General features: G+C 63.1%; 2 protein-coding genes across 2 annotated transcripts; one reads left to right on the top strand and one right to left on the bottom strand.

Annotated features, from left to right (window-relative positions):
- The first annotated feature begins 14,508 nt into the window (after positions 1 to 14,508).
- On the top strand, positions 14,509 to 15,974 carry Leng9 (leukocyte receptor cluster member 9). Its single transcript, XM_090321950.1, has one exon. It carries the CDS (start codon positions 14,567 to 14,569, stop codon positions 15,971 to 15,973), a length of 1,407 nt encoding a protein of 468 aa, XP_090178076.1. The 5' UTR covers positions 14,509 to 14,566; the 3' UTR covers position 15,974.
- A 147-nt stretch (positions 15,975 to 16,121) lies between these two features.
- Positions 16,122 to 25,611, bottom strand: Leng8 (leukocyte receptor cluster member 8). Its single transcript, XM_090322920.1, has 16 exons — positions 25,394 to 25,611; positions 24,282 to 24,374; positions 23,632 to 23,797; positions 23,185 to 23,286; positions 22,564 to 22,674; positions 21,739 to 21,991; positions 21,383 to 21,524; positions 20,953 to 21,156; positions 20,314 to 20,592; positions 20,098 to 20,238; positions 19,692 to 19,974; positions 19,357 to 19,458; positions 19,189 to 19,257; positions 18,965 to 19,094; positions 18,673 to 18,880; positions 16,122 to 17,306 (listed from the first exon to the last, which is right to left on the bottom strand). Exons 2-16 carry the CDS (start codon positions 24,317 to 24,319, stop codon positions 17,144 to 17,146), a joined length of 2,391 nt encoding a protein of 796 aa, XP_090179046.1. The 5' UTR covers positions 24,320 to 24,374; positions 25,394 to 25,611; the 3' UTR covers positions 16,122 to 17,143.
- Positions 25,612 to 27,090: the final 1,479 nt, after the last annotated feature.

The following is a 27,090-nucleotide window of genomic DNA, read 5'->3' as shown; positions in this document are numbered from 1 at the left end:
TCTCACTGCAGGCCCCGGGGAGGCCCGGGGTTCTGTGTGAGGCGTCCACGAGCTCGGAGTACAGCACAGGAGCACCTCCCACACCCCCGGGGACGTCTCCATCCCGGGGAGGGGGCCGCTGTCCCCGCGACAGGGCCACCCTGCACAGCTGGGCATAGGTCACGTCCCCGGGGGCCTGCAGGAGAGATGTGGAGGGAAGGAGAGCTGAGCCTGGTGTTGGGGTCCTGGGGTCCCCGAGAACACGGGAATCGCCTGACCATCACCTCTCTTGCCCCTCCTGTCTCTTGGCCTTCCTGGGTGGAGGAGGCTCAGCCGGGCTGGGGAGGCCTCAACAGGGGAAGGGGTGCAGAGGGCTCCCGCCCCTCCCTGCTACCCCCTCTCCGCTGAGCTCCTCCTGGGACCTTGTTCCACAGGTGGCCCAGGCACTGGTCACAAGCTTGGGTGACATATGTTGTTCTCGGGGCCCTGGGGCTCTGTCGCCCCCTCCCCCTTCCTGCCCCCCCTCTGACCCTCCCTCACTGGCCTGCGCACACTTCCCAGCATCCTGGAGAAAGCGCTCGCTCCTACCCAGGACCTGCACTGCCTGGCCCTGACTCCGGAGGTGCAGGGCCTCTGCCAGGACAGCTCCCCAGTCCCTGAGGCTCAGGCTGGGGCCTCTGTGCCCCTTCCCTTCCCCTCTCTTCCCCTCCTTCTCCTCCCTTCCCCACCCTTTCCCTCCTTTCTCCTCTATTTCCCCTCCCCTCCCCTTCCCTTCTTCTCCCTTCCCCTTCCTCTCCCCTCCCCTCCCTTCCAGGCCTCCCTCACCCTGACAGCATTTCCCTTCCTGGCCCTCAGCCTGGACTCCTCCCCTGGTGGGAGCTCAGGGTGGGTGGGGCTTCTGCTGTCTGGGAGCAGAGGGCAGGGCCTCGGGGGAGGGGCTTGGAGGAGGGAGGGGCCAGGGGTCCCAGAGCTCACACAGGAGTGGGGTCTGTCCTGAGTGAGGACACTGGGGGGGGGGGGGACACGGAAGAGAGCAGGGGACATGCGGGGAGACAGAAGCTCCGGGAGGGGGGGCAGGGTCTCACCATCCCGTCCAGCTCCACCCCTTCCCTGGGCTCTGAGTCCTTCCCGGGAGAACCTGCAGAGACAGGACAGGACCAGGTCACCTGCTGACCAAATGGCCCGGAACCCCAGAGCCAGGGCAGGGGCACAGCAGGTGTGGGGACGCTGGCTGCACAGGAGGGACGCTGTCCCCAGCCAGCACCTCAGCCTGCCCCCTGTGACCCCCAGCCCTCCCGCCTGCCCCTGCTCACCAGGCCTCTGGCCTTTGCTCTGCCGCCTGTGTCTGCTATGTCTGAGGAAGAGGAGGAGGAAAAGGAGGAGGAGGAAAAGGCCCAGCAGGGGGAGGAGGACCAGGGACACCGCCCAGGAGTGGGGCTTCTTCTCCAGTCCTTGGGCAGAAGGGAGCCTTGAATGAGGAGGGCGCCCTGTAAATGAGCACCTACTGTGTGTGGGATGGACGCTCGGCCCCTCCAGCCTCACCATCCTGCCACAGGCAACTGAAACCAGCCAGGTGGCAGGGGAGGAAATTGAGGCTCCCCCCACCCCTACCACCCTCCGGGGGGACTGGGTTCCCAGCACCCAGGGAGATTTCCACCTGCCGCTGCTGAGCTGGGGACATGGATCTGAGACACGGGCTGGACAGAGGAGATTGGTCCCAGGGGCTCCCCGCCAGGCAGACCCAGGCCCTGCTCCCTGGGGCCAGGCCTCTGGGATGGGGAGGCTGTGCCGGAGAATTGTCCTGCAGAGGAGGGGGACAGGGGTCACCAGCCAGCTCTGAGCGGAGAATGGCCAGGTAGCGCTGGGCCCTCAGGCTCTGCCCCCCAACCCTTCTCCTTCTATGTCCCTTTCTGTCTGTGACCCCCAGCTCCTCATCTGGGGTCATCCTGCAGAATGGGGACCCTGAGTGACCTCTGCCTGGACCAAGGACCTCATGGATGGGAAGGTGGCCTGAGACCCCACCGTTCACCAGACAGGACGCTGGAGGCCGAGGGGTGCAGCTGCCCCTCCGCAGACAGAGCAAATGAGTCATAGCTGACGCCAGAGGCCCCCGGTGGTCAGGTGTCTCTGCGCCTCCTGGGGGCTCCGGCCTCTCCGTGTCCTTCCTGGTCAGGATGGAGGCCTCAGATCCCTGTGGAGCCACCTGTGGAGGGTGACCTTCCCTCCGTGGTCCCCAGGGCTGGCAGGGCCCAGAGCCCGGCCTGCTGCAGTGCTTGCCAGGAGACAGGAGGCGGTGTGTGAAATGCCCCACATCACCCCTGAACTAAGACTCCTCTCCTGAGGGCAGAGCCAGGTGGCCCTGTCACAGTGTCCCCTCACCTGTCACCACCAGCCTCAGGGGCTCACTGAAGTCTGACCAGCCAGCAGGACTGAGGTAGATGCACTGGTAGCGCCCTGTGTCGCCCTCTGTCATGGATGGGATGAAGAAGGCGGCCCTGCTCCCTGGCTTGTCTGGGCTTCTTGAGAACCAACGCATCCTGCCATCTTTTCTCAGTAGACGGTATGCCTGGGCCTCTGGGTCCCCCTCACACCACAGGGTCACAGGCCTTCCGTGGGGGACCACAGGGCGTGGCTCAGCCCAGAGCACTGGTCTAGGGAGAACCCCTGAAAGGACATCAGAGACTGGAGCCCAGAACTCCCCCCATGGCCCCAGGCGTCCCCAGCCCAGCCCCACCCGCTGACCCCATCATCGCCGCCCAGGGTGCCCGCTGTCCCCAGGGAGGAGGGGACACTCACCCGGCTGCCTTTGGGCGGTGGAGTCCATGCTCAGGCCTGGAAGGGATTTGGTTCTCCTGAGCACAGCCCCCCTGCCCCGGATCCCCACCCGTGGTTCCCTGAGGGAGCAGGGCCTGTCGGGGCTGCCAGGGCGAGCTCACCTAGGCACAGCAGGATGGCGAGGCCGGGCGTCATGGCAGCGTCCTCAGGGTGGCTGAGTGAATGCAGACATCCGGGCAGGCTGCGCCAGGATGTGGCCGCGCGGTGGGTGGGCTGTCCTTGTCATGAGATGTCACACCAGGTGTCCATCACCCCATGTGCCTGTCTTGGCCTGAACTCCTTCTCTGACCCACAGTCATCACCTCTGCAGCACAGGACCACACAGGTGGGGACAATGGGGACGTTTTCCTGAGACCCCTGCAGGCTCTGCTCTGGGGACCTGGGTCCCACCTGCAAGGTCCAGCTGAGCCGCCCACCTGCAGCTAACCCCAGGCCTGTGGGCAGCGAGGGGACCAGGGCCCCAGCACCTGACGAGGGAGGACAGTGGGGGCCAGTGGGCTCGGGGACGCTGCTCACAAGAACAGGAGGCTGAGGACAGGGTGTGGGTGGGGGACAACCCCAGGACACAGCTGAGTCTGGGAGAGCGGTGGCCACCACTGGCCTCTCATGGAGAGCAGGGACACCCGGGGTCTTCTGTTCGTTTTTTAAGTTAAGGATTCTTATGATGATCATTACAGTTGCCAGACCAGGGTCTTGAACTCAGGGCCTAGCCTCTGTGCTTGGACTTTCTCAAGGCCAGGCCTCTACCACTTGAGCCACAGCACTACTTGCAGCTTTTTGGTGCTCAGTTGGAGATGAGAAGGTCACAGATTTTTCTGGCTCTGAACCATGATCCTCAGATCTCAGATGCTGCAGTAGATGAAATTACAGATGTGATCACAAACACCCAACTGTGCTGTGTTTGATTTGACTCTATTTTGCCTTTTGTCTGTCATGGATTTGACTCAGGGCCGAATCCTGTCCTGGACTTCTTTTGCTCTGTCCAGCGCTCTACCTGTGCAGGCACCGTCCACTTCCACTTCCCTGCTGGTTCCATGGAGAGGAGGAGGTCAGGAATTCTCCTGCCAGGCTGGCTTCAAACCTGCATCCTCAGACCTCAGCCTATTGAGTCTCTGGATTACAAGCACAGGCCACCAGGGCCTGGGCACTTTGTATTTTCATGACAATGTCCCACAGGATGTTTCCTTTCTGATCTTGTGTGTTAGGTCTTCCACCTCACACAGCAGTCTGTCCTCCCCTCCCCGCTGCCCTCTCTGGCTTACCTCTTCTATTTCCCTCTCTCTCATTTTTCTAGGTCTGACTAGGCCTGGCTCTCTCTTTCCCTGTATCTCAGGTGTTGGGTCACAGGGATCTAGAGCTTGCTGAGACATGGGGTGATTGCTGTGACCCTCAGCTGTCTTTGAGCAGGTGAGCAGGAACTGGGGAGCGGGTGGGGAAGCCCTGCCAGGGGCCACCCAGGATGCATGAGCAGAGGTCTGTGCTGGGTACACTGGGCGCTAAGTACATTCTCTTGGAAATCCACCTGGAGCGAAAAGCCCTGAGCATAGTGTATGAAGAATGTGGATTATTACATACACAATATTTATCTCTCAGGGTCATCAGCAGCACAGAGCCCTGACCGACTCAGCACTCCATCCCCAAGTGACCACACAGCCCTGCCGGCCAAACAAGGACACAGGCGTGGGGAGCAGAGGAGGTGACAGCGCCACCCCCAGAATGGGTGTTGTCCTCCAGAGCAATGGGCACGCATTCTGAGGAGCTTGGTGGGTAGGGTGGATGAATCCTGTTTCCTCAGCTGCCTTTCCACCTCTCCTGGGTGCACTGAGGCACAATCCCAGCATGCACCGGGGCGCCTGTGGCCTCCTGATTATAAATCTCCCCAGGTGGGGGCAGATCACGAGTGATGCAGAAAATCTTTTGCTCGTGGCTTCCATGCAAGACTCTCGCTAGTGCCATGAGTGACTCCTCTTGTGTGACTTCTCAGAAAGGAGGGAGGGAGGGAGGAAGGTAGACGGGACAGTGGGTAAGAAGGAAGGAAGGAAGGAGGAAGGAAGAGAGGATGAAAGGAAGGGAGAGAGGGATTGAGGGAGGAATAAAGAAGGGATAGTGGGAAGGAAGGAAGTTGGGGTGGGCAGGAGGCCGGGCAGGAGGGAGGGAGGGAGGCAGGAAGGATATAGGGAGGATAGGAAGGAGGAAAGGAAGGAGGGAAGATGGGAGGAAGGAAGAAAGGAAGGAAGAACAAAGCATGGGAAAGAAGGAAGGAAGAAAGAAAGAAAGGAAACAATGAAGAAGGGAGGATGGGAAGGAAGGAAGGCAGGCAGGCAGGCAGGCAAGCCAGAAGCTGGTGGTAGGCGCCTGTAATCCTAGCAGCTAGGCCGCTGGGATGTGAGCAGGGTATTGAAATCCAGCCATGCCTGAAATGTCTGTGAGTCTCTGCTACAGTGAATCACCAAAAACCTGGAAGTGGAGATGGGGTTCAAGGGGTTGAGGGCCAGCTTTGAGTTGAAAAGAAAAAAAGCTTGGGGACCTTGCTAGGCCCTGAGTTCAAGCCCTGCTACAGCCACCACCACCTCCACGCCCCATGCACATAACCAGTCATGAAAGCATGGCACTTAACACTATGTAGAAAATCTACTTTCCACATTACAGTGAAAGGGAGTTCGATTGTCAGAGACAGTGAGGGTTTATAACATGGAAACTGAATCCCTTCAAGCCCCACTCCAGGCAGCTGCCCCCCCTCTTCGGCCCCTTCCGCAGCCTTCAGTGCCCCTCCTCAGTCCAATCCACCCTTCACGGCTCTCCCAGCTCAAGGTCAAGGCCTCTGCCCCCAGGTGAGCACCAAGGCTCCTGGCATCCATCTCGGGCCTGCTGTGTCGTCTTCCTCCTCCGGTGCCCGCAGTCTACAGCTGTACCCTGGGCCACGATCCACACCAGAGCCATCAGGACCAGGAGCCCCAGACCAACGCGAACCAGATTGTGGACTCTGTGATCTCCAAGGGTGAAGAATGGTGTCAGAGGAGACGGGGTGGTGGCCCCTCCTCCCCTCCACAGTACCAGGGCCCGGCCAGGCCCCTCCTCAGAGCTGGCACCGGGCCATGCACAGCCTCCAGTTCCTGGCCCCAGGGGAGGTGACCCCTGTCAGAGACCCAGGCACAGGCAGGCAGGGCGCCCTCTACTCACCAGGTCTGGGCCCTGGAGGAGCGGGAGGCACAGCTGCTGAAGCATTTTCTACAAGAGGACAGGGGAAGACCCAGCTGGCAGGGAGAAGAGGGAGGTGGGCGGCGAGGCCACCTCTGCCCTCACACCTGAGCTCTGCCTGCCCCTGGCTTGTTCAGCCCAGACCCAGGCGGTGGTGGAGGAGCCGCTTCTGGACACCCCAGTCTCCAACACCCGAGTCCTGGGCGCCCCGGCCCCCTCCCTCCTATCCCGTGCCCTCCAATCCCGTGCCCACCAGCCCTGTGCCCTCCCGCCCAGCTCCACTTGCACAGGCTGCATCTGCTCTGCTCCAGGCCCGGCTCTGGGCTGCTGGCTCCTGGTTCACTGCCTGCCGGAAAACACACTCAGCTCTGTCCCTCTCCAAGTCCACACCCCTGGTCTGCACCTAGAGAGCACCAGGGCCAGGCCTTGCACCCCGCCATCACCAGGCCTGGGTTTGGGGGTTCTGACCACAGGGGCAGTGAGGGAAAGAGCAGGCAGGCGCAGGGCCGGCCTGGGCTGTGGTCACCGGGTTCATGAAGAGCTTGCCTGGGAGCGGCCATTGCTGGGGTTCCCCTCTTGTGGAGATCCTGGGGAAGGTGTGGAGCCTGAGCTCTGAGCCGCTGAAGGGTTGGCTGCCCCTTGTCTGCACCCCAGGCCCCAGCGGGCCTAGAGGAAGGGCTTCCCCGCTCCTGACCACCAAGGGCCTCATGGATGGGAAGGTGGCCTGAGACCCCACCATTCACCGAAAGAACACTGGGGGCCGAGGGGTGCAGGTGCCCCTCCTCAGACAGAGCAAAGGAGTCGTAGCTGATGCCAGAGGCCCCTGGTGGTCATGTGTCTCTGCGCCTCCTGCGGGGCTCTGGCCTCTCCGTGTCCTTCCGTGGTCAGGATGCAGACCTCAGATCCTGTGTGAGCCACAGGGCTGGGTGACCTTCCCTCCGTGGTCCCCAGGTCTGGCTGGGCCCAGAGCCCGGCCTGCTGCAGTGCTTGCCAGGAGACAGGAGGCGGTGTGTGAAATGCCCCCACATCACCCCTGAACTAAGACCCCTCTCCTGAGGGCAGAGCCAGGTGGGGCCCCCGGAGTGTCCCCTCACCTGTCACCACCAGCCTCAGGGGCTCACTGAAGTCTGACCAGCCAGCAGGACTGCGGTAGATGCACTGGTAGCGCCCTGCCTTGCCCTGTGTCATGGACGGGATGAAGAAGGCAGCCCTGCTCCCTGGCTTGTCTGGGCTTCTTGAGAACCAACGCACTCTGCCATCTTTTCTCAGTAGACGGTATTCCTGGGCCTCTGGGTCCCCCTCGCACCACAGGGTCACAGGCCTTCCCCGGGGGACCACAGGGCGTGGCTCAGCCCAGAGCACCGGTCTAAGGAGAACCCCTGAAAGGACATCAGAGACTGGAGCCCAGAACTCCCCCCCATGGCCCCAGGCGTCCCCAGCCCAGCCCCACCCGCTGACCCCATCGTCCCCACCCAGGGTGCCGCTGTCCCCAGGGAGGAGGGGACACTCACCCGGCTGCCTTTGGGCGGCAGAGTCCACACTCAGGCCTGGAAGGGATTTGGTCCCCGTGAGAGCTGTGCTCTTCCCAGAGCTCCTTGGCCCACGGCCCGTGGGAGTGGGGAACCCACAGTCCCCACCCGCCTCCCCATCTCACCAAAGCACAGCAGGGCTGGGAGTGCGAGCGCCATGCCTGGCCCCGGCTGTGTGAAGGACCGGCCCTGGCTCTGGCTGCAGGATGTGGCTTTCACCCCTGGGTCCCGGTTTGTCACACCCTATGCCCTGGCCCTGAGAGGGGAACCGCCCACCCCATGCGCCAGGCTCTTGTTCTGAGGACCACGGCTCTCTGGGGTCGGGGATCTCCAGATGGAAGCTGCAGCTTCCCATGTGACTTCATCTCGCTGGGGCCGCCTGGAGCCTCCGCCGCTGGGGGGAAAGGTCAGCTCTGGGGGACATGGAGAAGTTCAGCCATGGTTCATTGTGGACCAGGGTGAAATCTGGGCCTGGGACATTGGAGTTCAAAGGCAGGCCTGGCACTACAGTCTGAGAGACTCTTATCTCTAATTAACCACCAGCAATGCAGAAGTGGCGTTGGGGCTCCATGGGTAGGGCGGTAGACTGCTCAAGGCTACTCAAGAGCTTAGGGACAGTGCCTAAGCCCAGAGTTCATGTCCCAAAACTGACCATATAAAAATGATAACGAAAAAGAAAGCTGGCAACATGGCTCAGTAACAGAGTGCTTGCCTAGCATGCATGAAACCTTGGGTTCCATTCCTGTTCCACATACACAGAAAGTGTTGAAATTGGTGCCGTGGTTCAAGTGGTAGAATGATAGCTCAGGGATTTTGCCGGGTCTGGACTTCAAGTCCCAAGAGTGGGCGGGGGGAGAAAAGGGAAGTGAAAAAATTGCAGGGTGGACAACACTCATCTGAAATAATCTACAGGGAGTGGAATTAGATATTGGCTCCATTTTGGAGGAATGGAAAACCAGAAGAGGCACTATGCAAAGGAGATGGAGGGGTGAGAGGAAGCAGGCAGCCCACGTGGCTTCAGAAGGAGGAGGAGGAAGGACGTTGGGCAATATTTGATGACAAAATAGTTGTAATGCTCAGTGGTTTACAGAAATGAGCGGAGGCTAAACCCTGGTGTGTCACGCCTGCGACCCTAGCTACTCAGGAGACAGATGTGTGCGTGGGGGTTTGAAGCTCGCCCAGGCAGGAAAGTTCATGACACACTTATTTCTCCCAGTCGTGGGGCTTGAACTCCGGGCTGTCCTTGGACATTTTTTTTACCCAAGGCTACAGCTCTGCCACTGCAGCCACTGCATGACTTCTGGATTTTTCTTTGTGTGTGGTACCAAGGAATGGAACCCAGAGCTTGGGGCTTGCTAGAGGGGCACTCTCCCACTAGGCCAATCATGAGACTCTTACTCCCTATCTCCTACTCAGAAAAAGAGGGAAGTGGTGCTATGGCTCAAGTGGCAGAGAGCTTCCCTGTTCTAAAGAAGTTTGGGGCGGCGCCTCAGGTAGGTTGAGAACCGGTTGCTGAGGTCTTGGTCTTGAATTCCCCTAGGGACCCTATGAAAAAGCATGGTTCAGTTCCAAGGTGGGGCTTAACGGGAGGAAGTTAGATCAGCGTGGGCCGGGCTGAACCGGTGGTAGTGTGTTCCTTGCTGGGTGGCCTTGACAGGGCTTCTGTCTCTCTCCCTGGCCTTCCCTCCATCCCACCCCTCACCAGATCTCCCCGTTTCCCACAAATCCATCCCCCCAGATCCCTCTTTTTGTCCTCTTCTCCTCTCCCATCTCTCTTCAGCCTCGGCTTGGCTCCCTCCCTATCTCTCAGGTGTTTGGTCACAGTGGAGAGGGGGCTTGCTGAGAACTGGGGAGATTGTGGTGACCTCCAGCCGCCTTTGAGCGGGTGTGCAGGCCTGGGCAGAGGGCGGCAAAGGCCTGGGCAGAGGGCGGCAAAGCCCTGAGCAGATGCGGGCGCTGCGGGGTGCTGGTCTCTAAGTTCATGCTTTTGGACACGCACCTGAGAGGGGCAAGCCTTGATATAGGGTCCTGTGGGAGGGCAAATGTTCAGGAGCAACCACAAACGTGTGTCATCACGTCTGTAATGTTGACTTCTGGCGGTGTCATCGGCAGGAAGGAGCCAGGATCGACTCAGCACACTGAGTGCACAGCCCTGCGAGCACAGGTGTGGGAAGCTGAGCCCTGGAGGAGGCGATGGCACCACCCCGGAGCCCGTGTCTTCCCCGGGCGAGCTGGGCTGGTGGGCCCTGCTCAGGAGAAGCACTGAGGGGGTGAGGGTCCAGAGGCCCCAGGATGCCAGGGAGGACATGCTGGCCAGCCAGGATCTCGGGTCCCCACCTGGAAGACCCCCAGGGACAGAGCAGAGGACATCGAGGGAAGGAGAGGAACGGGCTGACGTGAGCAGGGCGAGGCGGGCAGGGCACGGGAGGCCCTGGGGCCCAGCGGCTGACATGGACCCTGCTTGAGGCCTGCGTCCCTGCAGGACCAGGAGCCTGGAGCCTCGGGCTGGCACATGGCGAAGCTGTGAAGGGCTCTCCTGGGCACTGAGGGCCTCTGTGAAGGGCTTGACCTCAGGCCCGGGCGCGGTCCCTGAGCTTCTTTTTCCCAAGACTGGCACTCTTCCACGTGAGCCACAGCGCCACTTCCCGCTCCTCCTGTGTATGTGCCACTGAGGAACGGAGCCCAGGGCCACATTCCCAGCCCCCAATATTATTTTTCTGGGGGGGAGGCGGCTGGGAGTGTAGCCTGTAAGTCACTCAGGTGACTGTAAGGTGCAGGGCGGCCTTGCTGGCCTGCAGGGTGAGAGCTCAGCCCCAGGGAGCTGTCCTGGGCCCAGGGGGTGGCAGGTAATTATACTGAAGGGGCCTAATGTTGAACAGGGATGCTGGGCTGGGAGAGGGGTCCCCAGGCCAGCACTTCCATTCCCAGGTACCACTTACAGAAAAAAAAGCTGGAAGTGGTGCTGTGGCTCAGGTGGCAGAACCCTCGCCTTGAGAAAAAAAAAAAAAGTGTCCAAGGACAGGGCCCAGGCCTGCGTTCAAGCCCCAGGACTGGCAAAAAGAAAACAAATATATAGGTCCCAGGGCACAGACCAGGCCCCAAGGCCCAGACCAGGTCCCAGCCACTCCAAGCCGCCTCACCCTCGGGCCCCACCGGTGTCCCAGCATCCCGGCCACCTCCTGCCACCGGCGACCTGGGTCCTGTGCCCTTGACCTCTCCCATCTTTCAGTGGGCAGCGCAGGACACTTCCTCAAGATGGAAGACCCGCTGGCTACCCTCTACCCCAACCCAGCTTCATTCCCCTGCCTCCGCGCCCCCCCCCCACCATGGCTACGGCCCCAGCCAAGCCAGGTCTGTGCCCTGGGGCTCTAGAGGGATTTTTCTCTCTGCTCCCTATTCGCCCTGGGCTCAGGGCACCCTAATGACATCATCCACCCAGAGGACCCCCTCATCCTTCCTGGGCTGGGCCAGTCTCCCTCCCTTTCCCCCCTCCCTCCTTCCCCTTCTCTCTCAGTCTGCATAATCACTCCCCCAACAGCAGCAATCTGGAAGAAATTACTCTTCGAAACAGCCAGACTTCCCCAGTTGCAGGAAATTCCAAGCTGGTCAAGGGGAGGGGCACGCCCTGTCCCCCCCTCCACCTCTGCGCTTGTGCAGCCAGCAGGCCTCATCCTGGCCCCCTTGCCCCCCATCAGTCCGGGTCTGAGGGAGGAGGCTGGGCCTGGACCCCGGATCTGGGGAGGAGGCTGGGCCTGGACCCCCGGGGTCTGAGGGAGGAGGCTGGGCCTGGACCCCGGGTCTGGGGGAGGGGGCTGGGCCTGGACCCTGGGTCTGAGGGAGGGGGCTGCGCCTGGACCCCCGGGTCTGAGGGAGGGGGCTGGGCCTGGACCCCCGGGTCTGAGGGAGGGGGCTGGGCCTGGACCCCCGGGTCTGAGGGAGGAGGCTGGGCCTGGACCGGCAGGCTTATGGGTGGGATAAGCTCCTAGGATTTGGGGCCGTCTCCCTGCAGCTTCCTTTGCCTGGTGGGGTCAGTGAGAAGGGAGAGGGCACAGCCAAGCTGGGCCAGGAGTGGAACCGGAGGTGAGTGGTGACTGTGAGGGGCAGGGGGTGCATTGGGACCCTGAGGTGAGGGGTCCGGTGGCAGAGACCGCAGCCACCTAGGTCTGGGAGCCTGGGGTCCCAGCCTGGGTCATCCAGCTCCTGGTCCCCCATTCCCCGCTCCAGCCTCTCCCAGGGTCCCAGAACATGTTGGGCTGGACCTGGAGCTCATTGCTCTGTCCCAAGTGGAAGGGCTGGGACCCCAGGACAGGAGTGGCCCAGCCACACCCCATGACCTGGTGACCCTCCTGGGGGTCTCTTCCTTCCTGCATCTGGAATCCAGCCCCACCCTGGGGTGCTGGGAGGAGGGGAGTCCAGGTCCCCTGGGGCCCCTGTGCCAGGCCTGGGTGCTGGCCAGCTTCACGGCCCGTCCTCACGAGCCCCCAGGACCCAGCCTCCATGCCCCTCCAAAGCTTTCTTGAGGAAAAGGGCTTGAATGCAGGACCCGGTGCGGTCACTGTTTTATTTATTTTTACTCTAAGTTAGCACTTTGCCACCTGAGCCACAGCTGCACTTGTGGCTTTTTCGTTGCTCACGGGAGATAAGAGACTCACGAACTTTCCTGTCTGGGCTGGCTTTGAACCGCAACCCTTAGAGATCTCTGTGTTCTTAGGCAGTCACGTGCCTACATGCAGAGATCAACCCATGGTGAGATTAAGTTCACCTTGATACTTGAGGCCATCCATTACTGAACATAGTCTGCGTGCTGTGAACAGCCCTGAGCCCATTGCCAGAATTCTTCATTATTTTGCCAGTCCTGGGCTTGAGCTCAGGGCCTGAGCACTGTCCTTGGACTTTCTCAAGGCTAGAGCTCTGCCACTTGAGCCACAGCACCACTTCTTATGTATGTGGTACTGAGGAATTGAACCCGGGTCTTCGTGCATGCTAGGCAGGCACTCTACCAGTAGGCCAGACTCCCTGCCCTGATTTTGAGCTGGGCTCATTGAGATTCAGTGAGGAGTCACACTCAATAGTTTATTCATTTTTATTATTAATTATTATTATTTGCCAGCCCTGGGCTTGAATTCAGGGCCTGAGCACTGTCCTTGGACTTTCTCAAGGCTAGAGCTCTACCACTTGAGCCTCAGCACCACTTCCAGTTTTTTCTATGTACGTGGTACTGAGGAATCGAACCTGGGCCTTCATGCATGCTAGGCAGGCACCCTACCACTAGGCCACACTCCCTGCCCAGCACATTCAGTATTTTAAAAGAGAACAGAAAATGTAAGTGTATCCAAGGGTGAGGCCCTCATTCTTTCTGGGGGTGGGGGAGGAGAGGGAAGGGAGCGCCGTGTGAGTGACAGTTGGCCCGGGTCAGGGGTGGGTCACCAGGGGGACATCTCCGCATGGCTCGCTGCAGAGGCGTCTCCTGGACTTTCCAGCGCCACGGCGTTTCGGGGACCCGGAGAGCGCAGAGACCTCTCTGTGATCCGAGATCTTGAGGCTGGACTTGGCTGTGGCCTCAGTTTACCCACGTGCTGCCTGGGGCCGCGCTGACCCGCTCCGCCCCCCACCCCGCGCAGATGCCGGTGCTGAAGCAGCCGGGGCCCCCGCAGCCCAGGAGGCGCGCGGAGCGGGGCGCGCTGTCCATCTCGGCGCCGCTGGGCGACGTCCGGCACACGCTGCACGGGGGCGCGGCGGCGACGCCTTCGGGGACCCCGCGTTCCTGCGCCGCCACGGGGACGCGCCGCCGCCCGAGCCTCGCGCGCCCGTCGAGGGCGCCCCCCGCCCCGCGCCGCCCCCTCCGCCCGCCAACCCGCTGCTGTCCTTCCACCTGGACCTGGGCCCCTCCATGCCGGACGCGGTGCTGAGCGTCATGGACGCCGAGCGAGAGGAAACCGCGGCCAAGCCCGACGGGGACGCGGGTCCGGGGACACCCGGCGGCTACCCCGGCGCCGGCCTCCAGCTGGACCAGGTCCTGGGCCTGTAGCGCTGTGGGGGGATCGCAGGCGCGCACCGCGTCCCCGCGCCCGGACCCAGTCCGCAGGCGCGTCCCCGAGACGACCTGCAGGCGCGTCCCCGAGCCCCGCCCGCAGGCGCGCCTCCGAGCCCCGCCTGCAGGAGCGCCTCCGAGCCGACCTGCAGGCGCGTCCCCGAGCCGACCTGCAGGCGCGCCTCCGAGCCCCGCCCGCAGGCGCGTCCCCGAGCCCCGCCCGCAGGCGCACCCCCGCGCCCGGACCAGCCCGCAGGCGCATCTCTAGCAGCGCCCGTCACAGCCTTTCCCGAGACTCACTCTTCAAAGCCAGCCCCGGCCCGCAGGACGCCATCGGGGCACCGCCCGAGGCCGGCTGAGTGCTGACTCTGGGCGCCATGGCGTCCTGGCATTAGGCGACCCCGAAGACCTTGCGCCGGAACGGACTGCGGGGAACGCGGCCCCCGGCGGGGCGGTGGCGTGGCTTGAAGGTGAAGTCGGCGCCAAGCCCAGCCTGGGACCAAGGTCCAGCCTGAGCCGGCAGACCCAGGTCACCCAAAGGTTGCGCGCGCAGGGGGTGCGGGCCGAGGGCGTGGCCAGACCTGCGGAGGGCGGGCGCATTCAAATGAGCCCGGTTGGGCGGGGCCAAGCGCTGGGGGCGGGCCCGAGTTTGGGTTCTCAGACCTGCACGAGCAAAGCCACGGGGCAGGGCGCGCACGCGTAGGTCCGCGGGGGCTGGGGGCGGGGCGAAGCACACCACGTGTGCGTCCTCGCGATGGGGGCGGGGCCAGGTACGTTGAGTTTCTTGAGAAGCCACTGGGCAGGGGCTGCCCCAGGAGTTTGGGTTCCCGCGGGCGCGGCCACCTGCGGGGGCGTGGCTAGACGGAGGGGCGTGGCCTAGGTGGGTGTGGCCGGCGGGAGGGTGCGGCTGGACCCTGGGGCCCGGGGCAGGCGAGGTCGGCGGTGGGGAGCCGTCCCTTCCCGGGGTGCGCGAGCGGGCCTGCCCTCCGTACCCATGGCAGCCGAACAGCCGGAGCTGGAGCCCGAGACCCCGCCAGCCTGCCGCTTCTTCCTGGAGGGCCGCTGCCGCTTTGGCGCCCGCTGCCGACAGCCCCACCCCGGGGCCCCGCTCGCGATGCCCGGCGGCGGGGCTCAGCCTGAGGCAGGGGCCAAGAAGCCACCGCTGCGCACGGCCGCGGCCGTCATCCAACGCATCCGCTGGGACCCGCGCCTCGACCCCGCCGACTTCTCGGTGGGCTACGTGGACCGCTTCCTGGGCGTGCGCGAGGAGCCCTTCGGCGCCTTCTGCTGGGACGAGCCGCTGGCGGCGCTGGGGCCCGGCGTCCTGGCCGTGCCGCAGCACCGCGTGCGCTACTTCCGCTTCCGAGGCCGCCTGGTGTGGGACCGCGCCTCCCGCACCGACCTCGTCTTCGGCTCGGGCTCGGCCGCCGGCCCGGGGCCCACCATTCTGGACGCACTGGGCGCCGGGGCGGACGAGGAGCCGGGTCCCGAGGACGCGCCCGTCGGCGAGGACGCGCACGCAGACGAGGAGCCGGGCCCCGAGGCCGCGCGCGCCGGCGAAGAGCCGGGCCCCGAGGACGCGCGCACAGGTGAAGAGCCGGGCTCCGAGGACGGCGGCGAGGGCGAGGACGGGCGCAGGCCAGAGGCAGCCCGCACGGGAGCCCGCGTGAAGTCAGCCGGGGCGGGACTCCTCGAGTCGGCCTTGGAGGAGCGGGGCTCGAAGGCTCCCGGAGGGCGCCTCGCAGGAGCCATGAGAGGGGACTCGCCGCCCGCGGTCCGCACAGGGCCAGCCCCCGAGTGGGGCGCCGTGGGCTGGTCTTGGGACGCGGCGGGGGGCCGCCGCCAGCCCCGGCCCACCCACTTCGTGGCTCTCATGGTGACCGAGCCTGGACTGCGGGCCGAAGTGCGCAGAGCCCAGGAGAACCTGGTCCGGGCCGCCCCGGCCTGCGCCGCCTTCCTGGTGCCCGGGCAGGCCCTGCACCTGACGCTGGCGCTGGTGCGGCTGGCGGGGCCCGGGGAGGAGGCGGCCGCCCTCGCGGCCCTGAGGCGGGCACTGTCGGCCCCCGGGCTCGGGGCTCCGCGCCAGTTGCAGTTCCACGACCTGGTGCTGCTGGGCCCCCGCGTGCTCTGCGCGCCCCCGCGCCCCGCACTGGCAGACATGGCCCGGGCGCTGAGCCGCAGGCTGGAGGCCGAGGGGCTGAGGGTGGTATGGCCCCGAGAGGGGCTCCAGCCCCACCTCACTCTGGCCAAAGTGCCCCGCGGGTCCCCAGCCTGTCTCCCCGAGCCTGGCGGCACCCTGGACCCAGAGCTGGGGAGCCAGCCTCTGGAGGGCCTCTGGCTGTGCCGCATCGGCAGGGCCGGGGCTGCCCATCAGCCACTGGCTCAGGTACCCCTGGGCTGATACAGCCAGGAGGGAGGCGCAGGCCACGCAGGAAGGACAGGATCTCTTTTTTTCTCTCTCTCTCTCTAATTTTGGTTTGTCTCAAGCTTCCAAAATGGTGCTCAGTGCTCCAAGGAAAGAATGGAGGGAGGGGAGGGGAGAGGCAGGCGGGAGGGGAGGCAGAGAAGGCACATCTGGGAAAGAAGCAGCCTGACAGTCCAGCTGTGCGTGAACTCCGAGCAGGCCCTCCCCTTACATGGCAGGAGAGGGAGGGAGGGGGCGGAACAGAAAAGGGAGGAAGAAGAAAATATAACTGAAATAAACACACATACAAAGGAAAGAGGAGGAAACATGACGTGAGCTGGTGATCCATGGAGGCAGGGAGGGAGGGAGGGAAGGAGGGTAACCATTTTACCTGTGCTGAGCCAGGGAAAGCAGGAAGAAGAGGGAGGGGAGGGGAAAAAAATCAGAAGAAACATTGGGGTAGAGGGGAGAGGGACATGGAGACAACTTAATACAACTTGAGACGAGGCGGCCCGGCCGGCACGGTCCCGCGATGGATGGCCTCGAGTCCTCAGGGCTGGCTGGTGCGCTGGTCTGGTGGTGACGGTGCTGGTGCTGGTGCTGGCGGCGTTGGCATTTCTGGGGTGGGAGACCAAGGATGGGACATAGTCTCTAAGCAGCTCCCCTCACCCCAAACACTGAGGCCCCGAAGGCTGGGCAATAAGAGTCTATGAAGAGGCAGACAAGGCAGCAGGCATGGCTGGCTGACTGACTGGTGCCCGCTGCGGGTGGGCGGGTGCGGGCTGGACGGCCTGTCTTCTTTCCACTGACCCCCCAGCATGGGACAGGCCAGTGTGCCAGGTCGGGTGCCGGAGTACAAGCTCGAGAGAGAGAGAGAAAAAACACTGAGACAGCATTAGTGTGAGGTGAGAGGTGGGCACAGAGCCTGCAGCCCCCACCCCCTCCCCCCATCTTCCCCCCAACCATCCCTCTGAGGCAAAAAATAAAAACGTAGAAAAATCTCTGTTATGTACAGACTCTCCACTGGGAAATGGAGAAGGGACTGTGGCTCTTCCTGGAGCCAACTCCCAGAAATTAATTTACAACCCAAGTCCATGGCTCAAAATAAAATCCGCAAAGGCGGTGCTGGGGGCCTTGGCCCTGCCCCCGCCCAAGCCGGCTGGGCGCTCAGAAGGCTGGCAGCTGCGCCAGGCTGAGGCGGCAGTCCACGCTGGAGTTGTCCGGGCCCGTGTAGGCCAGGCCTAGGGGCTCTAGGAACGCCCGGCAGGCGGCCTCGCCCTCAAAGGCCAGCTCGGCCTGCAGGTAGGAGACTGGAAGCGCAGGGCGGAAGCTATGGAGACAAGAGGAGAAAGTGATGAGGCAGGTGGCAGGCAGGTAGGGCCCCACGAGCAGGGAGCGGGTGCCCCCTATTCGGGAACCCACAGGGTTTCCTCAGCACGGGCCCTGCAGCCCTTCCCCCTGCCCCCCTCAAGGGCTTGGGGGGGCCTGGGGTGGGGCTGATGGCCCCAGTACCCCATGATACCCCCCCTCACCCTCACTTACCTGTCTAGGAAGGAGGGGATGGGAGGGGGAAGGCCCAGCTGGCACCTCCACTGGCTGGGGCAGGAGCCAGAGGAGGGCCCACAGCGCTGGCTTGCTAAGTGGGGGAGGCCCTATGACGCCAGACAGCTGCCGAGACCCCCTAACCCAGTGCTCACTGTCTCACGTGCCCAGGAGGGGCTGTGTACCCTCTCCCACTGCACACGTGTCCCACGTGCCCTAAACCCACTGCACACCTGTCCCACGTGCCCGGAAGTGGCTGTGTACGTTTCCCACTAGGCCAGGCCCCTTTCCTCCAGGCAGTTTCACTGGATGCTAGGCACTGGCGGGGCAGGGGCGGCAGTGTTGGGCGGGCTCAGCTTCCTCCCACCGTGAGCAGAGTCCTGCCCACCCTCCAGGCAGGCATGGGCCCACAAAAAGGGCAGTTTCACAGGGGAGGCCCAAGGGTGACTGCCGCCCATCAAGGGCCCCAGCAGACTGCCGAGGACAGAGAAGTCCTGCTGTTGCCTGTCCCGTCCCTGCCAATGTGCCCGGCATCCTCTTCTGCCCCACACCTCTCCCCCAAGTCTGCAGGACCAGAGCAAGACCCAGGATGAGCACTGTAGCTCTCAGCGGGGGCTCCAGCTCATCACCCTCGAGCTTCCTAGCATCTTCCCAGGAAGGGAAGGCCCTTGAGCCCCTCAAACCAGCTTGCTGACCCCTGCACCCACCTCTGCCCACCCGAGTGTGTCCTCAGTGTGACAACACGAAGTGTCTCCCGGACACACCACTCCCGATTCCCCTTCATCACCATCGAGCCACACACAGCTGAGGGGATGAAGGTCCCCGTGCAGCTGGCCTGTGGCACTGGTCCTGCACATTTCTGTCTAGAAGAGGAGCAGTGAGGTGCTCCGCTGGCAGACAGAGGCCTCCGAGGGGAGGCTGAGAGCCTGGCAAGAGGTGACCAGGTCCAGGTTGACGTGATCAGAGGAAGCCAGAGGGCAGGAAGGAGACACCTGGATGATGGTGTCAGAATAGCGGGAGAAGAGACAGAAGACCCGAAGGGGAGAGAAGGGGGTGTGTGAGGAGCACGGAGGCGGCCCAGCCCGGCGCACGGGAGGGAGGTGAGGAAGGGCCACAGCAGAGGGTGGCGAGTGTGCGCGCGCAGTGCCACATACGTTTTGATCATTGCCTTGAGGGCAGCCTTGCGCTCCCGGTCTGCAAACTTGTCCACAAGATAACCAGACATGCAGGGCGCATGGCAGTAGAGTCGGAAGAAGCGGTGGTAGTTGCCCAGAGCCCAGGCTGCCCGCAGTGCCAATGCATGGGCCACACAGGGGTCTGCCTTGAGCTCCCGCGTGAGGTACGCCAGCTCCGTGGTGATGTCTGCACCAGAGACAAAGGGAGGTCAGTCAGCAGGCAGGGAGCCGAGCCAGGGCACCCTCCCCCCCATCTCGGCTGGCTGCTCACCTCCCGAGTTCTTGGTGAACATGTAGTAGAGGATACGGTACGCAGTGAACTCGCCCACATTGCCCGGCAGGTTCTCTGCATACAGTGACTTGAGCTGGGTCTGGCACTGGTTGAACTCTTCGTGGTCCCCCTAAGGCAGGGATGGGAAGAGAGAAGCAGTGCGGCTGAGGCCAGTGTGCGTGGCAGCAGGGAAGGGAGAGAGGGGCCTGGCACAGCAAGCCTACCTTCTCCAAGGCAATGCGGGCATGGGTCTCATACACCTCCACCGTGAACTCGGTCCGGACGCCTTGCACCTGGCACAGTGGGCAGAGAGCAATGTCACAGAGTGCAGCAGGGCGGCGGGGGGGGGGGGGGGGGGGGCGGGGGGGCGGGGCGGGGCGGCCGGGCCTCACCGTCAGGTCCTGCCGGATGGACTTCATCTGCTCGCAGGCGAACGCGTAGTCCTGTTTCTCCTTCCAGTGGGACTTGACCATGCACAGTGACTTTTTTAAAACCTGGCAGGGAAGCAGGTGAGGATCAGAGGCCCTGCGGCAGGCGCAGCACGGAGAGACAGCCGAGCTGCTCTGCTCCACAGGCTCCTCGTGTACAACGGGAGATCCAACAGCAGACACAGATTCGTGCCGGCCCCCAACACTGGCTCGGGCCACCCGCAGCTGCCTCTCAAAGTGGAGGCCACCCTACTCTCCCATGCCAGCCCCTGGCGGGCAGACTGCCCAGCGGGACTTACAGCCACCGGGCGCACAGTGGATGGATCGGGAGCGCAGGTGAGACGCAGGTAGTGCTTGGTGATGTCTGAGCAGGTGCCCACAATCTGCAGGTCCTGCCAGTCGGGGTCGGGCCCTCCACTCTCCAGGCTGCCCATCTGCAGCACCAGGGGCTCCAGGCGCAGGCGGCGGTGCCCGTGCTGAAAGCGGGCCGCCCGCTTCTGCCTCTTCAGCTCCCGCTCCGGATCCTCACACTCTGGGGCGGCCATCTTCTTGCGGCTGCGCTTGGTGGGAGCCAGATCGTGCCTGGGAGAGGCGGAGAAGGCCACGTCTGCCGTCACACCCAGCCCACGTACCCGGCAGGCCCAGCCTGGGCCTCAGTGGACCCCAACCCCCTCCGGCCCATGGCGCAGCCCCCACCAGGCTCACCGTTTCCCGCGCTGCGCCCTGCCTCGGCCCCGATCCATGTGGGCCCCTCGGCCGCCCCGGCCCTTCTGAGGGGGGTTCCTGCGGGCCACAGGGTGACACTCGTTCCCTGAGTAGGAGCTGTCGGAGTCTGAGTGGGAGTCACTGCACACGGATACGGGCATCAGCCTCTGGCAGCCCCTGCCTCCCCCGCCCTGCCCGCCCTGCCCGGCTGCACACCTTCTCCGGAAGTGGCGGGTGGGAGAGCGGGAGGAGGAGCGGGAGCGGGAGTCTGTGCTGGAGGAAGAGCTGTTATCCTTCATGAAGACGTTGCGGTTGCCGAACTTGGCGAAGCTGCTACCCCGGGCTCGGCCAGCACCCCCAGCCCCCGGCGTCCCTCGCTGGGACTGGGCACCCCCGCCCCTGGTCACCGAGCCTGCCCCCCTGGGAGGGTGAAGGCTGCTAGGGGCCTCCCACCGCTTCTTCTTGGGGCTCTCAGCCACAGGCTCCCTGGTCAGCCTGAGGATATAGCAGGGGAGGGTGTCACAACCTGCCACCCGCCCCCAGGACCACAGACCCCACACCACCGCCCGGGGCCACGAGGCCTCGAGAGGGGGCACTTACCCCAGCCACTCGACTACCGCAGTGCAGGAGAGGGAGCAAGCCCAGGGTTCTCTGTCCAGGGGGCACTCTCAGCGCCACGCCACCCATGCCAACCCTAGCCTGCGCCCGTCCTCCTGCACCCAACTGCCACCACTCATAGGTCTGTGCCCTGCCACAGAGGGCTTGGCAGCCCAAGGCTGCAGGCCTGTTTCTCACGGGAGCTGGGGGCCCAGGTCCCCAACAGCCCAGCCCCTAAGGCTCCCCCCCCCCACTGACCCCGGCAGAGGTTCTCGGCTCCAGTCAATGGTGTAGGCAGAGCCGTCCTGGAGCCGAGCCTGCAGCACCTCCTTGAGCAGCTTCTCGGTCCGGTCCTTGTCCTCCTCTGACTCACAGGCTGTGAAGCAGCGTTCTACATACTCCTTCATGTCCTGTGGCCAGTCATCCGGCTTCCCAGACAGGTTTCCCCGGGCTGGAGGCCCACTAGGGAGGCAAAGAGGGCTGGACTGAAGCCTCAGCCCAGAGACCATCCCATGCCTACATGGAGCGGCCCCACTGCCAGACACAGAGGCAGTTCAGGCACCCTCCCCACCCTGCTGTGATCACATGGCCCAGGAGGGATGCTGGGAGTCAAGAGCCCCCTGGGGTGGTAGGTGCACTGAGGCTAAGCAGAGTGCCTGGGTGGTGGGCAGAAAAGAGCAACCATTACCTGTGGTTCTGGGGTTTCTCAGGATTGGGCTGGGCCCCAAAACTGCTGTGCTGACTCTCTGCACTGGAGCCAAAGCTCTGGTTGGTGACAGCGAAGGGCCGCTTCTGAATGTTGAACTTGAGACCTCCAGTCCCAGGGGCTGCTGTGAGAGCGCGGCAAGGGCTGGCGTGAGGCCCTGCTGGCACATGGGTTCCCCAGGGAAGGCAGGCCGAGGGCCCAAGGGCAGAAGGGATCAGGGTGTAGAGCAGAAGAGCACCAGGGCCCGCCCCACCCTTGAGACACTGTGAGGCCACGCCCCCCATGGCATCTCCAGGAGCCCCCAGACTGCGCAACCCCAGGTTAGCCCGCCTGCTCACGCTTCATGCGGGTCCACGGCTGCTGGCCCTTCTTGGGCTTGGCAGGCTCGTTGTAGGTATGCGACCCGTAGGCCTGGCCTGCCGAGGACCCTGTCTGGCTGTGCTGGGTGGCTGGGGCTGCTCCAGGCTGAGGGCCGTTGCTCAGTGTGTGGGCTCCATGTGGAGGGTTGGAGGGCTGAGGGGGCTGGGCTGCTGGCAGCTGCTGAGGTGAGGTCTGGTAGGCCATGCCCTCGTCCATGCCGGGGACCGGGGGCTGCAGGAGAAAGCAGGCACTGAGGGTGCTGGGGTGTCACAGCACCGGGTCCTCACTGACGCTGCCTGCCCTTCTGGTTGCCACTCTTGTGCCCTCGTTCCTAGCAGCCCGTTTTAACAGGTCAGAAGACAAGAGAACGGCCAGCTGGAAGTCCAGCTGCCTGCCAGTGCCATCCACGGCCGCCTCTCGCGAGGAGCGCCAGAGCAACATGGCCTCTGCCCACTGGGCAGGGCTGAGAGGCAGAGGCACACATTACCCAGGGGAGGACAGGATGAGATGCAAGAGCAGGCGTTCCCTGCACGCACATGGCTCCGCCCACCCCAAACTTCATGTTAGCTAACACCAACATCCTGTGTAGGCACGGGATGTCACATTGCAGCTGCACCAGCCCTCAGTCCTGTGACCCCAGTGTGTGCCCAAGCCTGCAGCCCAGGCTTTCTCCAGGCCCATGCCTACCCTGACACTTTGCCTCAAGCACTATGTGGCAGGAATACAAGTAGAGAGAAGGGGTTTCTGAGAAGCAGGCTCCTCCCCTGCGTGCGCCTGCCTGGTGGGTGCTGGCCCACCATTACCTGGTTCAGAGGCCCTTGGTGTTGGGGAGCCGGTGGCTGCGGGGCTGCGGCTGCACCGTAGGAGCTGGCCATGCCGTACTGAGAAGGGGAGCCATAGCTCTGGTACATGCTCTGCAGGGGCAGAGAGCCCGATTAGCAGCAGGCCGCCTTTGCCTGCTGAGAGCCCTGTGTGACCCAAGATTCTCTACCAGCCCTTCACCCTCTTCTCTCCTCCACAGAGGCATAGAGTTCAAAGAAAACAAGAAAAGTTCCCACAAATCCCATGTGCCATTCATGCTAGCTCCCACAAAGTGCCAGTTTTTCTGCGCACTAAGAAACAAAAATCAAACCCCACCCTTTCGTAGTCTGAGTTGGAAAAAGATACACAAGCATACACATAGACACACAGGCTACCCTGAAGCAAGCACCGTAAAAGAAAACTAGGTGACAAAGACAAGAGCGGGGAGTAGACTTCAGGGGTGGTGGGCACCCAGGGAAGCAGCAGAGCAGAGCAAGCAAGCTTGCTGTGTGCTAATATCTGAGGGCGCAAGGCAATCACAGGCAACTGCAAGGAGGGAAGGCAGGAACTTCCGCCTGGGCTCTGGGCTGTGAACCGTGGGGTGGGGTGGGGTGGGCCCTCACCATGGGGTAGTAGTAGCTGTAGGGATAGGCGTAGTTGTACTGCTGGTACCACTGGTAGTACTGCTGCTGCTGCAATGCTGAGGCTTCTGCCTGAGACACGTACTGTGGAGACAGAGCCCCCCATCAGCCTGGCCCCACCACTGCTCTGGGAGAGAGCTGAGGAGAGCCTGGGGCCCAGTAGCCCTCTTCAGGAGCTCTCGTTCACACCCTGGCCAACTCAAGGAAAAACCTATGCCTTCTTTACACTGAGCTAACAGAAAGTCATCGGTGTACATTTCTGTTCAAGGCATCTGTCCTATGACCCCTAGAGAACACCTCCTCAGGTCCTCCTACAGCAACACTGTCCTCACCCAACACCTGCAAGCATGTGGCTCTCTCCCCCCCTCATGGCAAACATTGCCCCTTGCCCAAGCCCAAGGGTCCCCAGGGCCTGCGCGGGCTGTTCACCTGGGCACTGGTCACAGTGCTGCTGGTCTTAGAGCTGCTGGCCGCTCCTGACTTGCTGATGCTGGCCAGGGCCTGGCGGGCCTTCTCCCACTCTGGGTTCTCATGTATCGGGGTCTCCATGCCATCCTCTCTGCCAGCTCCCGTCACCATGCTGTACTGGGAAGACCTGCAGGGAAAAAGGCCAGCCAGTCTGTTCTCCCACTGCGCACAGGCAGGAAGCAAACAGCTCTGCACTCGGGATCTGAGCCTCTGTTCCCTATCCGCCACACTGCTAAGTGGTTTCTGTGAGGGAGGGGTCAAAGTGCGCACTTCAGACACGGACCTTCCCCGAGGCCTGTACACAGAGGCGTCAAGCAACAAGAGTGGCCACATGCACAGAGCTCTGCATGAAGTGAGCCTTAGTGAATCCTAGCTGATACCACGTACTTTGAGAAAGACCCTGAGCACTGCTGTAGGAACCTTTCACTTACAGCTCCATGAAAGGACCAGCATGATTTTCTGTACAGTGAACACCAGGTGATGCCGAGGCCAGGAGTGCAGCATCCCCGCATCACACCCCAAGCTAGGGGAGCTTCCACCTAAGACACCAACTCCGGGTCTGGCTTCCTCTGTCCCTCCTCACTAGCTTCTGGCCCCCAATCCCTACTAACCAATCTGTGCTGCGTTGGTCACCCACGTTGGCCGCCATCTGGACCTTGGGGTGTAAGGAGTGGACCTCGGGAGCCAGACTGCCTTTTCACTGTCTGTAGGAAAAGGAATGTGTTAGGAAGAGTTAAGAAGAAGCAATAAGAGAGACCGATAGACCCATGGGAAGCCAAGTGGGAAGAGGAGAGTATGAGACACTGCAGGGAATCTGAAGATGCACCCTGACCCCGCCCTCAGGAGGCTGAGGGTCACACATTTCCAATCAGCCTGGGTCACACAGATAGCTCTTGTCTGAAATGCAGAGGGAGGGGCGGGAGGAGAGACACACAGACACTCTGATTCTAGGCTTGAAATAGGCCAGAGCATGACCTCCATATGCTCCAGGTGGAAAAGCGCATGAACCCCCCCACCCCCACCACCAAAAAAAGAAGGATCTGAAACCCACATGGGGGTAAGGTGGGTATGAGGGAAACCCCGAAAATGGCCAGGGGAGATGAGGACCTCTGTCAAGGGCAGAAATCTAAAGGAATAGCAGAGAGAATTCAAGTTCAGAAAGGACATGTCAGGAGGACAGTGCTCCAATGGGCAAAGCAAAGCTTGGTTAGGAGGGAACCCTCAGAGCACATTGTGACCTCAGGAGCTGGGGATGGAGGGAATGTTCACATCTGTAATCCTAGCTAATGAGGAGGCTGAGATGTGAGGATCAAGGTTCAAAGCCAGCCGGGGCACAAAAGGACCTGAGACTCTATCTCCAATTAATCTCTAGAAAATGGGAAATGGGGCTCGGCTCAGGTGGTACTCAGGGACAGCGCCCAGACCGAGTTCAAGCCCCATGACCCATAAAATTAAAAAATAAAACAAAATAAAAGAGGACAGGAAGATTTCTGAAGTTCCCAAGGGGCAGGCAGAAAGACCATAAGGTCGTCCCCATGTAAAGACAGGGCTTGCAGGAAACACCTAAGGACTGACCGCCAAAAGTTCCCCAAAGAGGAGATTCCTATGAAAGTTCCTGGAAGGACAGGCAACAGGTGCTGGTGGGCTGGAGGTCGCCTAAGGGACCCGGGAATGTGTTTAGGAAGTCATCAGAGGTGGAGTGAGAAGGGGGTGAGGGGCTTACAGTGAAAGAGATATAAATCCCACAGGAAGACGCGGAAAGACTTCAGAAGCCGAGGACTGGGGGTCGCGAGTCTGAAAATGGGAGGGGGGTCCTCTTCAGAGGGCAAGGCCTTGGAGCGGTGGTGGGGGCAGGGGCCACGAGTGGGGACACCGGGGGGTGGGGGGCCTCGGGGCAGGACGGGGACCGCTGAAGTCGGGTCCCTGCCCCGGCATGGGTCCACCGAGCCGGGGACCAGCACCAGGGGCGGGGAAGGCAGAGGAGGCCGCCGAGTGGAGGCCGCCGAGTGGAGGCCGCGATCGCTCGGCTGCGGCCACCGATCCTGCGGCTCAAACAGCGCGCCGTCCCCAGAGCAGAAGGAGGCCGCGCGGGGTCACCCCGGGCAACGCCGCCGCCCTCGGAACGCGGGGTCACAGGAGGGGAGAATGGAGGGGAGGGGCCCTCGGGCCGCCGAGTTCCGGCGCTGGGCGGTGGGGCGCCGGCGCATGCGCACTCACGGCGGCGGCGGCGGCGGCGCGTCCGTCCCCAGCGCGCAGGCGCGGCGCCTCCGGGCCGCCACACCCGGCCGACGCTCGGGCGGCGACCGTTGACCCTACCGGGTAGGGGCCTCGGGCCGGCGGGACGTGAGGCCGGCGGGAGACGCTGTGACCCGACCGCCCGCTACCTGCTACTCACCACGCCAGTCAGGACCGCTCGCTCCCGGGACTTCTCAGCAACGGCCCAAAGCGGTAACAGTGCAGACCCGACAATACTCGGGCGCCCGGCAGGCTCTTCTCCTCGGCTGCGACGTCCTGGCCGCGACGTCCTGACGTCACGGGACAGCCCCGCCCGCCTCGCGTCTCCCCAGACAGCCAATGGACGGCGCCGCTGGCCTTGAGCCCGCCCCCCGCCCACGCGATCACGCGGCGGGCGTCGGAAGTCGGGCCGGAAGTGGGCGTGGGAACGGCGGCCCCGCGGGGACAAGCCTGCCGCCGCCTCCTCCTCCTCCTCCTCCTCCTCCTCCGAGCGGCGTCCGCGCGCGCGCTGGCCGCCTGGCGTGGACTGGATCTGCGCGTGGGGCGCACACCGGGCTGGGGACGTGGAAGCGCGGGGAGAGCACGGTCCGCCGGAGCACCGGGCAAGGGCGAGGTGGAGTCTCCGGAGGCTGAGGACGGGCGCAGCGGGGGGGCCCGGGCGCCGCGCCGGGAGCGAAGCGGTGGGCGCCAGGCAGACTCGGCGAGGCCGTCCGCGTCTGTGGCCCTGCCCGCCCTCCCCGCCTCTGGTTCTCTCGGTGGTGGTCGTTCCGCCCGCCCGCCCCGCCCACCCCCGCGCCGCTTCACTCCTGGTTCAGGAACAGTAAGAATTCTCATTTATCCTATCTTTGTCTTCGTCTTTGCGCCAGTCTGGGGGCTTGAACTCAGGGCCTGGGTGGCCTTCAGCTTTTCTCACTCACATTTCCCTGTCTCAGACCCTCCTGAGGAGCTCGGATCACAAGCGTGAGTCACGGGTGCCCACGCGATCTTGTCACACCTGTAAGTAATCATGTTTAGGATTACAGTGTCCAAGAAAAAAGAAAGGACACGCTGCTGTTAGCTAAGCCCCAGATTTTGTTTGGGCTACAAGTCTTTGTGTGTGGGGGGTCATGGGGCTTGAATTCGGCCTGGCCTGGGCACCGTCCCTTGAGCTCCTCAGCTCAATGTTACCGCCCTACCCCTAGGCTT

Source organism: Megascapheus bottae, chromosome 31, assembly GCF_031878675.1.
Source record: "Megascapheus bottae isolate mThoBot1 chromosome 31, mThoBot2.hap1, whole genome shotgun sequence".
NCBI classification, from domain to species: Eukaryota; Metazoa; Chordata; class Mammalia; order Rodentia; family Geomyidae; genus Megascapheus; species Megascapheus bottae.
Note: the sequence above shows the minus strand (reverse complement) of the source record. Positions and strands in the feature narration are given on the sequence as shown.